The 12,792-nt window shown below is 39.0% G+C and overlaps 1 protein-coding gene across 12 annotated transcripts in view; it reads left to right on the forward strand.

Moving 5' to 3' along the window:
* The window catches only part of LOC101139167 (neutral alpha-glucosidase C), a 139,049-nt gene that overhangs the window by 48,645 nt on the left and 77,612 nt on the right, over positions 1-12,792 (forward strand). For 11 of the 12 annotated variants that reach the window (XR_010131168.1, XR_010131171.1, XR_010131170.1 and 8 more), the window contains 5 exons: positions 2-237; positions 4,507-4,633; positions 5,572-5,651; positions 7,513-7,656; positions 8,783-8,879. Coding sequence is in view for 7 of the 12 variants with exons in the window: in XM_055363484.2 (XP_055219459.2) it covers positions 2-237; positions 4,507-4,633; positions 5,572-5,651; positions 7,513-7,656; positions 8,783-8,879 (684 nt within the window). In the remaining 5 variants the exon portion in view is untranslated. Of the gene's footprint in view, position 1; positions 238-4,506; positions 4,634-5,571; positions 5,652-7,512; positions 7,657-8,782; positions 8,880-9,011; positions 9,130-12,792 lie in introns of all 12 variants that reach the window. The other variant, XR_008672038.2, reaches the window with a different exon arrangement.

Below are 12,792 nucleotides of genomic sequence, written 5' to 3' on the forward strand. Positions count from 1 at the left end.
GGCACACAAGCCATGCCCCCTCTTTTCTCTTTGGGATACCACCAGTGCCGCTGGAACTATGAAGATGAGGAGGATGTAAAAGCAGTGGATGCAGGGTTTGATGAGCATGACATTCCTTATGATGCCATGTGGCTGGACATAGAGCACACTGAGGGCAAGAGGTACTTCACCTGGGACAAAAACAGATTCCCAAACCCCAAGAGGATGCAAGAGCTGCTCAGGAGCAAAAAGCGTAAGGTAAAATAAGCCAACCTTTCTGAACCTTTTAATTACAGAGTTTTAAAAATGTTTTAAACTTGCCTTGACACATCAGTGGTGGAGAAACATCTGATAAAAAATGGCTGTGAAAATAGTAGATTCAAATATAATTGTCACTGTGATAAGAGAGAAAGTGAATGGTAAAAAGGTGATGACCCCATCCATTCCTGGCTTAGTTATCTAGGTCACCATAATGAAGAAGGGGTCTAGCATTTTCAGTTCCATTTGTTGTGGCCACCCTGTAGTAATGTGATCCCCCCACTCAAAATTTGGTTTCCATGTCTCAATTGGTGACACCACACTTGCACTAAGAGTATATTAAAAAGTTTATTACTCATATAATGAGGCTTTCTGGGGAGAGCAGGGGTGGCTCCCAAGCTGGTTTGAAAATGGCTTGAGAGAACTGAGAAAGGAGATTGGCTCAGCTTTTATGGTGGTTAGCGGGTGGGGACAGGGCAAGGGCTCTTGCACGCAGGCTGAGGCTTAGATAGTTTGAACCCCCTGCTGGCACCAAAGGAGGGAGCACTAGAGCTTTCTTTGTCAGCTTGTCCAGATACAGGCCGAAGGGTAAGGGGGGAGTAGCGGGGCTTGAAAACGCTTAAAAGTCAAATATCAAATATGGTATCAAATTCTTTATTACACTGTTTTTCCTGCATGCTTCCCTGGTGGACTCCGCCTGTCAATCTGGCCAAGAAAAGAACAGAAATAGAAAATGGGGAGGGAGAGAAGCCACTGGAACATGTATAATGCTGCTTTCCAGTTCCAGGAGTGGTGGTGGTGGTAATAGCAATAATGAAAAGATGGAAGGAGAGAAGAAAATGGAGAGAGGAGAAGGGGGGCGAAACCCTATGTGTATCATGTGAATGAATAAAGTCCCTCTCCTTGAAAGTAAGGTTGACTTTTCAACCCATTCCTTTGACCTCCCCAACAGGCTTTTCACAGACGGCCAGAGCCCATCCAGTTAACTCCTAATTTCCCAATTAATAAATAGTTACCATATATCAAGCTGTTATGGGCTAGACAATATGATAAAACACATTATTCCATCCAGCGATGACAAAACTATAAGGTAGGTCTTGTTACCACATATTTTAGATGAAGAAGCTGAGGCTTAGACTGGTTTCAAAATTTACACAAAGGCACACAGTGAATAAATAGCATGGCAAGAATCTGAACCATGGTCTGCCTGACTCCAGATCTTCTGTCCTTAATAAGTAGTTATTTACTGAGGCCTTGAACCTTCAAGATGCTATGCTAGTGCTGAAGGGTATACAGAGATGAGCTCCTTGTGGTCTTACAGTGAGTGAAGAAAAGGCAAGTATCCAACTACAATACAGGAAAGTAACATAAGGGCCAAAGAAAGGTCAGGGTAGGGGCAGGCCAAGAAAGAGAAGATTGTATCCTCAAGACTTAAGCAGGGCTTTGTTCCAGAGGTGCATTTTATTTTATTTATTTATTTTTTATTTAATTTTTTTTTTTTGGGACAGAGTCTCACTCTGTCACCCAGGCTGTAGTGCTATGGTGCGATCTCAGCTCATTGCATCCTCCATCTCCTGGGTTCATGCAATTCTCCTGCCTCAGCCTCCTGAGTATCTAGAATTACAGGCATGTGCCACCATGGCCAGCTAATTTTTGTATTTTTAGTAGAGATGGGGTTTCACCATGTTGGCCAGGCTGGTCTTGAACTCCTGACTTCAGGTGATCCGCCCACCTGAGGCTCCCAAAGTGCTGGGGTTACAGGCGTGAGCCATCATATCTGGCCTAGAAGTGCATTTTAGATGAGCCCTGAAGCATGTCCCTAACTAATGAGTAAGCAGGGAGAGGGAAGAGGGCAGTGCAGCCAGAGGAAGGAGCATTAGGGGTGTTCGGAAAGCAGTGCACAGGCAAGTTTGACAGCCAGGCATGTGAGGGTTCTAATAGTGGAGGATCTGACCAGAAAGGTTGGGACCTTTGTGTAAAGTGCTTTGTATGCATTTGGAAACATTACAAGTTTTTGAATAAGGGGTTAATATCCAGAATATATAACAAACTCCTACAACTCAGCAACAAAAAAAAAACAGTTAAAAAGTGGGCAAAGAACTTGAATAGACATCTCTCCAAAGAAGATACACAAATAGCCAACAAGCAGAAGAAAAGATGCTCAACACCACTAATCATTAGGGAAATGCAAACCAAGACCACAGTGAAATCCCATTTTACATAATTAAGATGATTACTATTTAAAAAAAAAACAAAATAACAAGTGTTGGCAAGGATGTAGAGAAATTGGAATCTTTGTGCACCGTTGGTAGGAATGCAAAATGGTACAGCTGTTATGGAAAACAATATGATAGTTCCTCAAAAATTTAAAAATGGAATTACTGTATGATCCAGCAATTCCACTTGTGGGTATATACCCAAAGGAACTGGAAGCAGGAACCTGAACAGATATTTATACACCCATGTTTATAGCAGCATTAGTCACAGTAGTCAAAAGGTCAAAGCAACCCAAGCTGCTTGGGTTGCAACTCCATTGACAGACGAATGTGTAAACAAAATGTGGTATATACATACAACAGAATATTATTCAGCCTTTAAAAGGAAGGAAATTCTAATAGATACTACAGCATGGATGAACCTTAAGGATAAATGCTAAGTGAAATAAGCCAGTTACAAAAAGACAAATACCGTGTGATTCCACTAATTTGAAGTAATTGGAGTAGTCAGATTCATAGAGACAGAAAGTGTTATAGAATGGTTGCTGGAGCTAGGAGGAGGGAATGAGAAATCATCATTTAATGAGTATAAAGGTTTAGTTTTGCAACATGAGAGAGTTCTGGAGATTGACTACACAACATTATGAATGTACATACTTAACAGTACTAAACTGCACACTTAAAAATGGTTAAGATAGTAAATTTTATGTTACGTGTATTTTACCACAATTTAAAAATTTAGGCTGGGTGCGGTGGCTCCCACCTGTAATCCCAGCACTTTGGGAGGCCGAGGTGAGCAGATCACCTGAGGTCAGGAGTTCGAGATCAGCCTGGCCAACATAATGAAACCCTATCTCTACTAAAAATACAAAAAAAAAAAAAAAATTAGTCCGGCATGGTGGCGGGCACCTGTAATCCCACCTACTTGGGAGGCTGAGGCAGGAGAATCGCTGGAACCCAGGAGGCGGAGGTTGCAATGAGCCGAGATTGTGCCACTGCACTCCAGCCTGGGCGACAGAGCGAGACTCTGTCTCAAAAAACAAACAAACAAAAAAATTTAAGAAAATGTTTGAGCAATGAAGAATTAAACTTTAATATTCAGGACTGATTAGAATAGAGATGAGGAAGGAGGATTAGATGGTGTTCTGGCCAAATAAAGTGTTATTGAGGCCCTAGACTGGTGGAAGTGATGGTATTGTAAAGTCACGGAGAGATGCTAGAGACACAACGCTGTGGCTTACAACTTTTCTCAAATCTCCTTCCTAATATGCCTGCATCACTGGGCTTGGGGACTTTGTTTTTAACATGTTATTCTCTTAGTTTCTTTAATGTTTGCTTATATCAATGTTATCTGAGCATCTAAATGTCTAGGGAGCAGGTACCCTGCCTACTTAGTTCTGTATGTATAGTATGCAGCACTCAGCATCATGGACAGATAGACACTTAATGCTATTTAAAGAACATCTATTGGTTAGGCAGCAATAATTATAAAAGAGCATTGGCCTGGTTTTTTTGTTTTTGTTTTTTTCTTTTTTAGAGATGGGGTCTTGTTCTGTCACCCAAGCTGGATTGCAGTATCATGATCATGGCTCACTGTAGCCGCGACCTCCCCAGCTCAAACAGTCCTCCTGCCTCAGCCTCCTGAGTAGCTGGGACCACAGGTGGACACCACCACACCCAGCTAATTTTTAAATTTTTTTGTGGAGACAGTGTCCCACTATGTTGCCCAGGCTGGTCTCAAACTCCTGGCCTTAAGCAGTCCTCCCACCTTGGCCTCCCAATGTGTTGGGATTGCAGGTGTGAGCCGCTGTGCCTGGCCAGCATTGGCCCAGTTTTGGTATCAGTTGAAATTCTCATAAGCACATGAAAGGTTATAGGGTTTTACTGGTGTCTGAAATATTTATTTTTTGTTTTTGTTTTTGTGTCTGAAATATTTCAATACTAGTTGTAGTTGTTTGTAAAAATTGAACCCCCAAACTATGGTGAAAACATATACATGAACATTTGTCTTACATAAAACTGATGAGACCTCCAAACCTTCATGTCCTGACAGCTTGTGGTCATCAGTGATCCCCACATCAAGATTGATCCTGACTACTCAGTATATGTGAAGGCCAAAGATCAGGGCTTCTTTGTGAAGAATCAGGAAGGGGAAGACTTTGAAGGGGTGTGTTGGCCAGGTATGAAATCACTTTATACACTTATTATTTCCACATGTTCTGTCCCAATTAATGAAGGCTGCATGGTCATCATTCTGCTCCCTTGTAGATGTCTCTTGCTCCTCTAGCTACATTTTAAGCATATAATTTAATGAAGAGATAGGTTTGCCTTCTTTTGTATCTTTCATAATACCTGGTACTATATGCTTTGTATGTATTTATCGATCAATAATTGAATGAATGAAAAATAAACAAGCAAACCTCAGTGGCATGCTGTTTCTCCGAGCAAACAGAGATAAAAAGTCGGGGAATAAGAAAAGCAGAGGAGGAGAAAGAAAAAAAGGGGGTCCTGCAAGCTCTCTCCTTGTGGTTGCTCTTCACCCTTTTAGCCCATAGTTTTGACTTCCCAGGTTTTCATGAGTGACCTCAGCCACTCTGATGACTATGGATTCTTCATTTCAAAAGTTATTAAAAGTTATTAATTTAAAGCCTTGGTAGAAACTCCCCAAGGACAAAAGGAAAATACGTTGTTTAGAAATAAAGAGTCAGCACTATCTATCATAAATCCATGCACTGTAGAGAAACCCCGTGCCTTTCTTTTTTTCCCTTTACATCCCTTGAACACACTTCTCTGTTCTCTTTAAGAACCAAGAGATCACTGCAGGATATTTGCCATCCTTCCTTGGGCTATCTTAGGCCATCAGTGAGGGACAGGCTCTATCGTGATGCTTGTGCATTGGCATTCCCCTGGGCTTCTGGTATTGAAAGATCTAGTGATTGTCACTGGAGCCCAGCATTACCTTCCTTCACTTCTCAACAGACCATGCCTCTGTCAGCCAACTTTCGTGTTTATGTAAGGTGCCCATTTCCCAGCTCTCACATCTGATATCTTCTTTACAATGCATCTTACTGTGAGGACCACTGTTCTTGACAGGCTATCTACTGTTCTGCCTCCACAGGTCTTTCCTCTTACCTGGATTTCACCAATCCCAAGGTCAGAGAGTGGTATTCAAGTCTTTTTGCTTTCCCTGTTTATCAGGTTGGTTTTTATTCCTTTGTTCTTTTCTAGTTACCTGAAAGAGTGAAAGAAGTGGAAAAAGTGATTGAATAAAACTATTCTTTTTCATTGAGTAGCTTTTGATATATAATGCTTTTATTAAAAGGCAAGTATGGCCACCACATTACAGACTCTGGGGGTGCTGGGAGAGGTGCCATATGCATAAGCCAATGCACAAAACCTGTGATTTTGACCTCTATTATAATAGACTCTATGATATATCAAAGTACTTTATAGCAGAGGTTTATTATATTTTGAAATTGCTATATATATTTTATATAAAATTGTATTCCATAACTGTTATTTAAATATGATGATACATATGAAAATATCTTACAACATATTTGTCATTAAAAGTGAAGTATGATTTTTAAATAATCTGATAAGAACCACAGAGAAAACTGGAGAGGTCACATCTGGAGAACTGTTTTCAACCAATTATGATGATATTAATGATGGCAGTGTTGATGATGATGATACCTAATGCAAATGGAGTACTTGCTGTGTGCCAAGCACTGTGCTAAGGATGACTTCATGTGCATCATACCATTTGTCTTCATAATAACCCTCTGAAGTTGGAACTATAACTAAATCTAACCCCATAGATGAGGAAATTGAGACATAGAGAAGCTTAAAAACTTGCCAAGGTCACGCATCTAGTAAGTGGTGGAACCAAAATTTGAACTCAGGTCTGTTTGTCCCCTAAGCCCAGCTTTTAACCACTAAACCGTAGTTTCTGGCATCAAGTATTGGGGCACTAATAAACAACTTAGTACAGGGATAGACAAGCGTTGGGCCAAATCTGGCCATGCCTATTCATTTCCCTATTTGTGGCTGCTTTTGTACTACTATGGCAGAGTTGAATAATTGAAAAAGAGACCTCATGGCCTGCAAAGTTGAAAATATTTACTATCTGGACCTTTACCAAAAATGTTTGCCAATCCCTGCCTTAGATGGTTCTAAAGGAAAGATATGGTAGTTAAATATTTGGAAATCATTTACCCCCTTATACATAGAAGAACACACATGTTTAGAAATAAAGATTCAAAAAAAAAAAAAAAAAACAAGCCACCTCCAGGCATTTGAAAGACTTTCTTGTGGGCGAGGTGACAGATGTATTCTGTGGGGTCTCAGAAGGTAAGCTAGGTAGGCTCTGCGAGGGGAATGTTATGTACAAGGAGCAGGATTTTTGAAAAATAATGGAATGAGCTGCCTGAGGGACTCCCTGTCTTTTTAGCTATTCAGTCAAACGCCAAAAGATAAGGGATTCTAGAAAAGACCAGGGATTCTACAATACCATGTTAACTAGATGACTCAACTGTCCCTTCCCACTCTAAACTGAACAATTCTGTGTAGGATACAAACTATAGATCATGTTAACAAACAGGTATATTGGCTCTCAAGTCTTTCAGAGTATTAGAGAGAGGGTAGAATCTTGTCATGTTCAGCTATAGTTGCCGTTAGTTAAGAGTTGTAGCATCTGATGAATGAGAAGGAGCCCAATTGTGAACATTCACAACCTTTCCCATACCTGCAGGGAGGTCTTGGAATGAATTTGCCAGGCAATATATATTTCACAGACAACACAGGGCAGCATTCTTTTATTCAGCAGCAAGTATTTATTGAGATCTGTCTATGGGCCAGGTACTATTCTAGATGTTTGGGATTTATTAATGAATAAAACAGACAAAATGTTGTTTCCTGTGGAACTTATACTCTAGCAGTGGAGCAGAGGACAGAGCATAGATAATAAACATAATTTTTAAAATGAGGTAGCAATGGTGACAGCTATTATATAGACATCATCAGTGTAGGAGTGTCATGACCAAGGTTTACTTCCTAGGGATCTACGGACATCCTCTTCCTTTGGAATGACATGAATGAGCCTTCTGTCTTTAGAGGGCCAGAGCAAACCATGCAGAAGAATGCCATTCATCATGGCAACTGGGAGCACAGAGAGCTCCACAACATCTACGGTTTTTATCACGTAAGACATCCAAAAAGAATTAAACTGGGCTCGTGTGACCCACCTTTTGGCTGAAAGTCATTTGCTTTGTGATATAATGGCTATTCTCTACTGTTCATTTCTCTTTGTGTGTCTTTTCTGACAACTGCAATGAGTCTTTGGTAGTAGCCAATACAAGACTTTTTATTATTTCTCCCTTTGCTTCTTTTCTTTTCATGATGAACTTGATGAACTTTTAAATATTATGAAATTAATTATAACATAAAGCTTCTGCCTTGATAGGAGCCATTAATAAGTGGCACTCACTGGCTACTACCTCAAACTTTTATTGATGCAAGCAGTGTATAAATATGTGAATGAAGGTAATTAAAACAAGTGTTTTAAGATTTCACAGATATCTAAATACAGCAAATCTTATATTCACACTGGAGGAGCAATATTTAGAACACAGACACACAGTTTCAATAAGTATATTTTTAAAATGTAAAGCCTTCCTTAAGTACTTAGCTTCTTCAATAAAGGTGGTAAAATTATCTTTCATTTGCCAACTACATCCAAAAGACGTGGCAGACACTTGACCTCATGTATACCCATGGTTCTTTGTTATTTTCAAATTGTGACTGTATTCCTGTGGCCCTCTTACCTATTGGTATTTTCCAATGGGATCTTTTGGCTAAATATAAACATAGTTTTCAGATTGTATGTGTTTGCCTCTTTAACAGCCTGTTGCGGTAACTGTAGACTGCTTTAGTTAGTGAGCTGTCTTATATAGGTCAGGACCAGTCATTTAACCTCTCTGAAGCTCAGTTTTTCCTACCAATGAAAACTGTCTGTCTCAGAGGTTGTTACGTAGATTATATGAGAAAATTATATTAAATGCCTAGCAATAGTAAGCACCAAAGAAATGCTAGATGATTGTTTATTATTATTTCATTGCTATTGTTAACCAAAGAAAATTTTCCATTCTTTTAATAGGGGAATTTAGAGTAATTTCATTATACCATGAAAATTATTTGATGGATTTATTTTAATATTTTCCATTTCATGCTCCTGCCTACTGTTTGCTTTTTGTATGTTAGATAGCTTATTGGGGATGTCTGTACAAATCCAATCATCTCTTTGAAATTTTTCTTGTTTGGTGATATAGCAAATGGCTACTGCAGAAGGACTAATAAAACGATCTAAAGGGAAGGAGAGACCCTTTGTTCTTACACGTTCTTTCTTTGCTGGATCACAAAAGTATGGTAAGGAATGGCTCATATCAGACTTAAAAACACATTAGCAACTTTTTTTTTAACCATTTATGGAATGTGATGTTACTGTGCTGATACCTTCCTTTTCCTTTTTTTTTTTTTTCATTTGTTTGTTTGAAACAGAGTCTCGCTTTGTCACCCAGGCTGGAGTGCAGTGGCACAGTCATGACTCACTGCAGCATTGACCACCTGGGCTCAAGCAATCCTCCCACCGAAGCCTCATGAGTAGCTGGGATTACAGGTGCACACCACCACACCCAGCTAATTTATATATGTATATGTATTTTTTGGTAGAGACAGGGTTTCACCATGTTGCCCAGGCTAGTCTCGAACTCCTGGACTCAAGCAATCTGCCCACCTTGGCCTCCCAAAGTGTTGTGATTACAGGTGTGAACCACCACACTTAGCTGATGCCTTCCTTTTCAATAGCCATTGGTCAGGCCTTTGATTGTAGACAGTGGTATGCCCTAAAGTGTGGATTTTGTCCTATAAGACAGAATAAACAAATTTTAGTCATTTGATACTTGTTTCTCACTGAAGAAATGGCCACTTCGTTGTTGGGAGAGTAACTTCTAAGTATTCAGTTTGCTGGGATAGTCATCTTTGGTCCTGTCTCTTTGATTTATCAAAGCCAGGGAGATACACCTCTAACACATTCCATTAACCAACTGTTCCACTTAGCAATGTGGCTTAAAATAGAACTGGCTGTTGCGTGTGGTCAGGGTCATCTATAACTGGATGCAGTTTACCAGCTAATGCAGATTTGGTTCAACTTAACAACCCTGTGGCAGGAAGGCTATTTTAAGTCCCCTGGCCTTGCATAAGCAACGGAGAGCTTAGATCCTAGTTTAAAGAATCCAGCCCTTACTATACTGTGGACATTATTAAGCCTCCCACTCCACCCCTGAAAACCAGGCCCTGTGGCATTCTGGAAAGGGCCAAAATATTACAATCTCAGGCAAAGATTCATGTACAGAGGTATTCAACACAGTGGTAGTCCTTGAAACAAAAGTAAGAAAGAAAATCTAAGTACATAACAATAAGGGAATAGTTATAAAAGTATGGTATAGCAACATGATAGATTATCGTGAGGCTATTTATGTTTAAAAAATTTTTTTTCTTTTTTTAATTTTCATAAGGCTATTTTAAATGGCAGCTTTAATTGCATGAGAAAATATTTTTGATATGATAAATTAAAAAAGGAACACCTAAGTGTTTATAATATTAACCTAATTTTGTATTGATATGTATTAGATGTACATATTTTCAGGATATGTGTGATAATTTGATATGTTCATATAATCAAATCAGAGTAATTGGAATATCTATCACCTTAAATATGTATCTTTTCTTTATACTAGAAACATTTAAATTATTCTCTTTTAGCTTTTTTAAAATGCACACAATCAAGGCTAACTATAGTCACCTTACTGATCTATCAAACATCAAGTCTTATTTCTTATTATCTCAATTTTATAAAAGATTAATGGAAGATAGTAATTTAAATAAATAAGTGGGTAGATAGATAGGCAGACAGTTAAATATAAGAAAATGTAATACCTTGGTGATTTTCAGTGATTTTCATTTTTTTCTTTTATCTAACTTTATTTTACAAATTGTCTACAAGTATCATTTTTAATCACAAAAATCTATTTTTAATGAAAACATTTACCAGCAACAGTTAAAAAAAGATAACAGAAGATTTGAATATTAGGTTATTGTTGATCTCTTATGTTGGTCCATTGCTTAGCCTGCAGTACTCTGTGTGAAGCTATCAGCTTTGCTTCACTGTGTAGCAAGACATTACAGGAAACTCTACTTTGTTAAGTCATATGCGATGATCAATAGCCATAGAGAACTTCTGACTAAACAATAGTATGAGACATGAAAATATCTGCATGTTTATGTGAGCTTTCTTTCTTGATGAGAATGTCTCCATATGGATTTCAAAATCATTATGTAAATACGTACATATCTCGCTTGAAGTCAAGAGGAAATTAGAATACTTTTTTAAAAGAACAATCCCTGGAAAATATTTTTTTTGAGCCAGGCACAGTGGCTCAAACCTGTAATCCCAGCACTGTGGGAGGCCGAGGCGGGTGGATCACCTGAGGTCAGGAGTTCAAGACTAGCCTGATCAACATGGTGAAACCCTGTCTCTACTAAAAAAAAAAAAAAAAAAAAAATAGCTGCGTGGTAGCGCGCACCTGTAATCCCAGCTACTAGGGAGGCTGAGGCAGGAGAATCGCTTGAACCTGGGAGGCAGGGGTTGCAGTGAGCAGAGATCATGCCATTGCACTCCAGCGGGCAACAAGAGCAAAACTCTGTCTCAAAAAATATATATATATATTTTTTTTTTGGTCACGAGCAGTGGCTCATGTCTGTAATCCCAGTACTTTTCTGAGGCAGGTGGGCAGATCACTTGAGGTTAGGAGTTTGAGACCAGCCTGGGCAACATGGTGAAACCCTGTCTCTACTAAAAATACGAAAATGAGCCAGGCATAGTGACACATGCCTGTAGTCCCAGCTATTCAGGAGGCTGAGGCAGGAGAATTTCTTGCAACTGGGAAGTGGAAGTTGCAGTGAGCCAAGATTGCACCACTGCAGTCCAGCCTGGGCCACAGAGTGAAACTCCATCTCAAAAAAAAAAAAAAAGAAGAATTTTTTTTTTCCTGGCCATAGGGCAGCCTAAAATTTCTATGAAAGATTAAAACAAAAATAGCTACCAAAACTATTTTGGTAGAAGATAGACAAAAATGCTTCAGGAGTAGTATATATTTCATAAAATAAGACTTTCCCTTTTATGGCTGTCTTTGGTGGTATATAATCTCTCATCACAAACTCTTAGCAACTCTTCAGTAAATAAGAACAAGAACACTGGCTTAAGCATCAGAGTGGCTGGGCTCAAATCCTGTCTCTACCACTTAATAACTGTAACTCTGGGTAGATTATGCATCCATTGCTTGCTATACTTCCCTCATCTGTAAAATTGAGTTTATAATAGTGTTTATCTGATAGGATTGTTGTGATTATTAAGTAGGATAATACCAGCAAACTATTTGGCATAACACCTGGCTCAGTATGGGTTAAATAAATGTTAATTATTGTTATTGCTACTGTTATTATGTCTCCCCTTTAAGGCCTGTTACACTTCTCTCAAATTTTTTAGGGTTTTCTTTGGAAGCAGGGGCTGGTGGAGGTGGGAGGAAATAGGTACATAGATCAATGGAACAGAGTAGAGAATCCAGAGTATCCAACACAAATGTGATCAATTGCTTTGCAACAAAGTTTCCAAGGCAATTTAATGGAGAAATTATAATTTCTTTTCAGTAAATGGTTCTGAAACAACTGGATATCTGTGTGGGGAAAAAAATGAAACTACACCCCTACCTCATACCATATTCAAAATTAAACTAAAAAATTAACTCATTTTAAAAGCTAAAAATACAACCTAACTTCTGGAAAAAACAGAATGAAATCTTTTTTTTTTTTTTTTTTTGAGATGGAGTCTCACTCTGTTGCCCAGGCTGGAATGCAATGGCATCATCTCAGATCACTGCAACCTCCACCTCCCAGGTTCAAGTGATTCTCCTGCCTCAGCCTCCTGAGTAGCTGGGATTACAGGTGCCCACCACCACACCTGGCTAACTTTTACATTTTTAGTAGAGACAGGGTTTCACCATGTTGGGCAGTCCGGTCTTAAACTCTTGACCTCAAGTGATCTGCCCTCCTCGGCTTCCCAAAGTGCTGGGATTACAGGCGTGAGCCACTGCACCTGGCCAGTAGAAAATCTTTATGGCTTTGAAACAGACAAACATTTCTTAGAAAGAACACAAAAAGCATGAATCATAAAAGAAAAAAATGACAAATTAGACTTCATCAAAATTTTTAAATGTCTGCCCTT

Source organism: Gorilla gorilla, chromosome 16 (genome assembly GCF_029281585.2).
Source record: "Gorilla gorilla gorilla isolate KB3781 chromosome 16, NHGRI_mGorGor1-v2.1_pri, whole genome shotgun sequence".
Taxonomy (NCBI): Eukaryota; Metazoa; Chordata; class Mammalia; order Primates; family Hominidae; genus Gorilla; species Gorilla gorilla.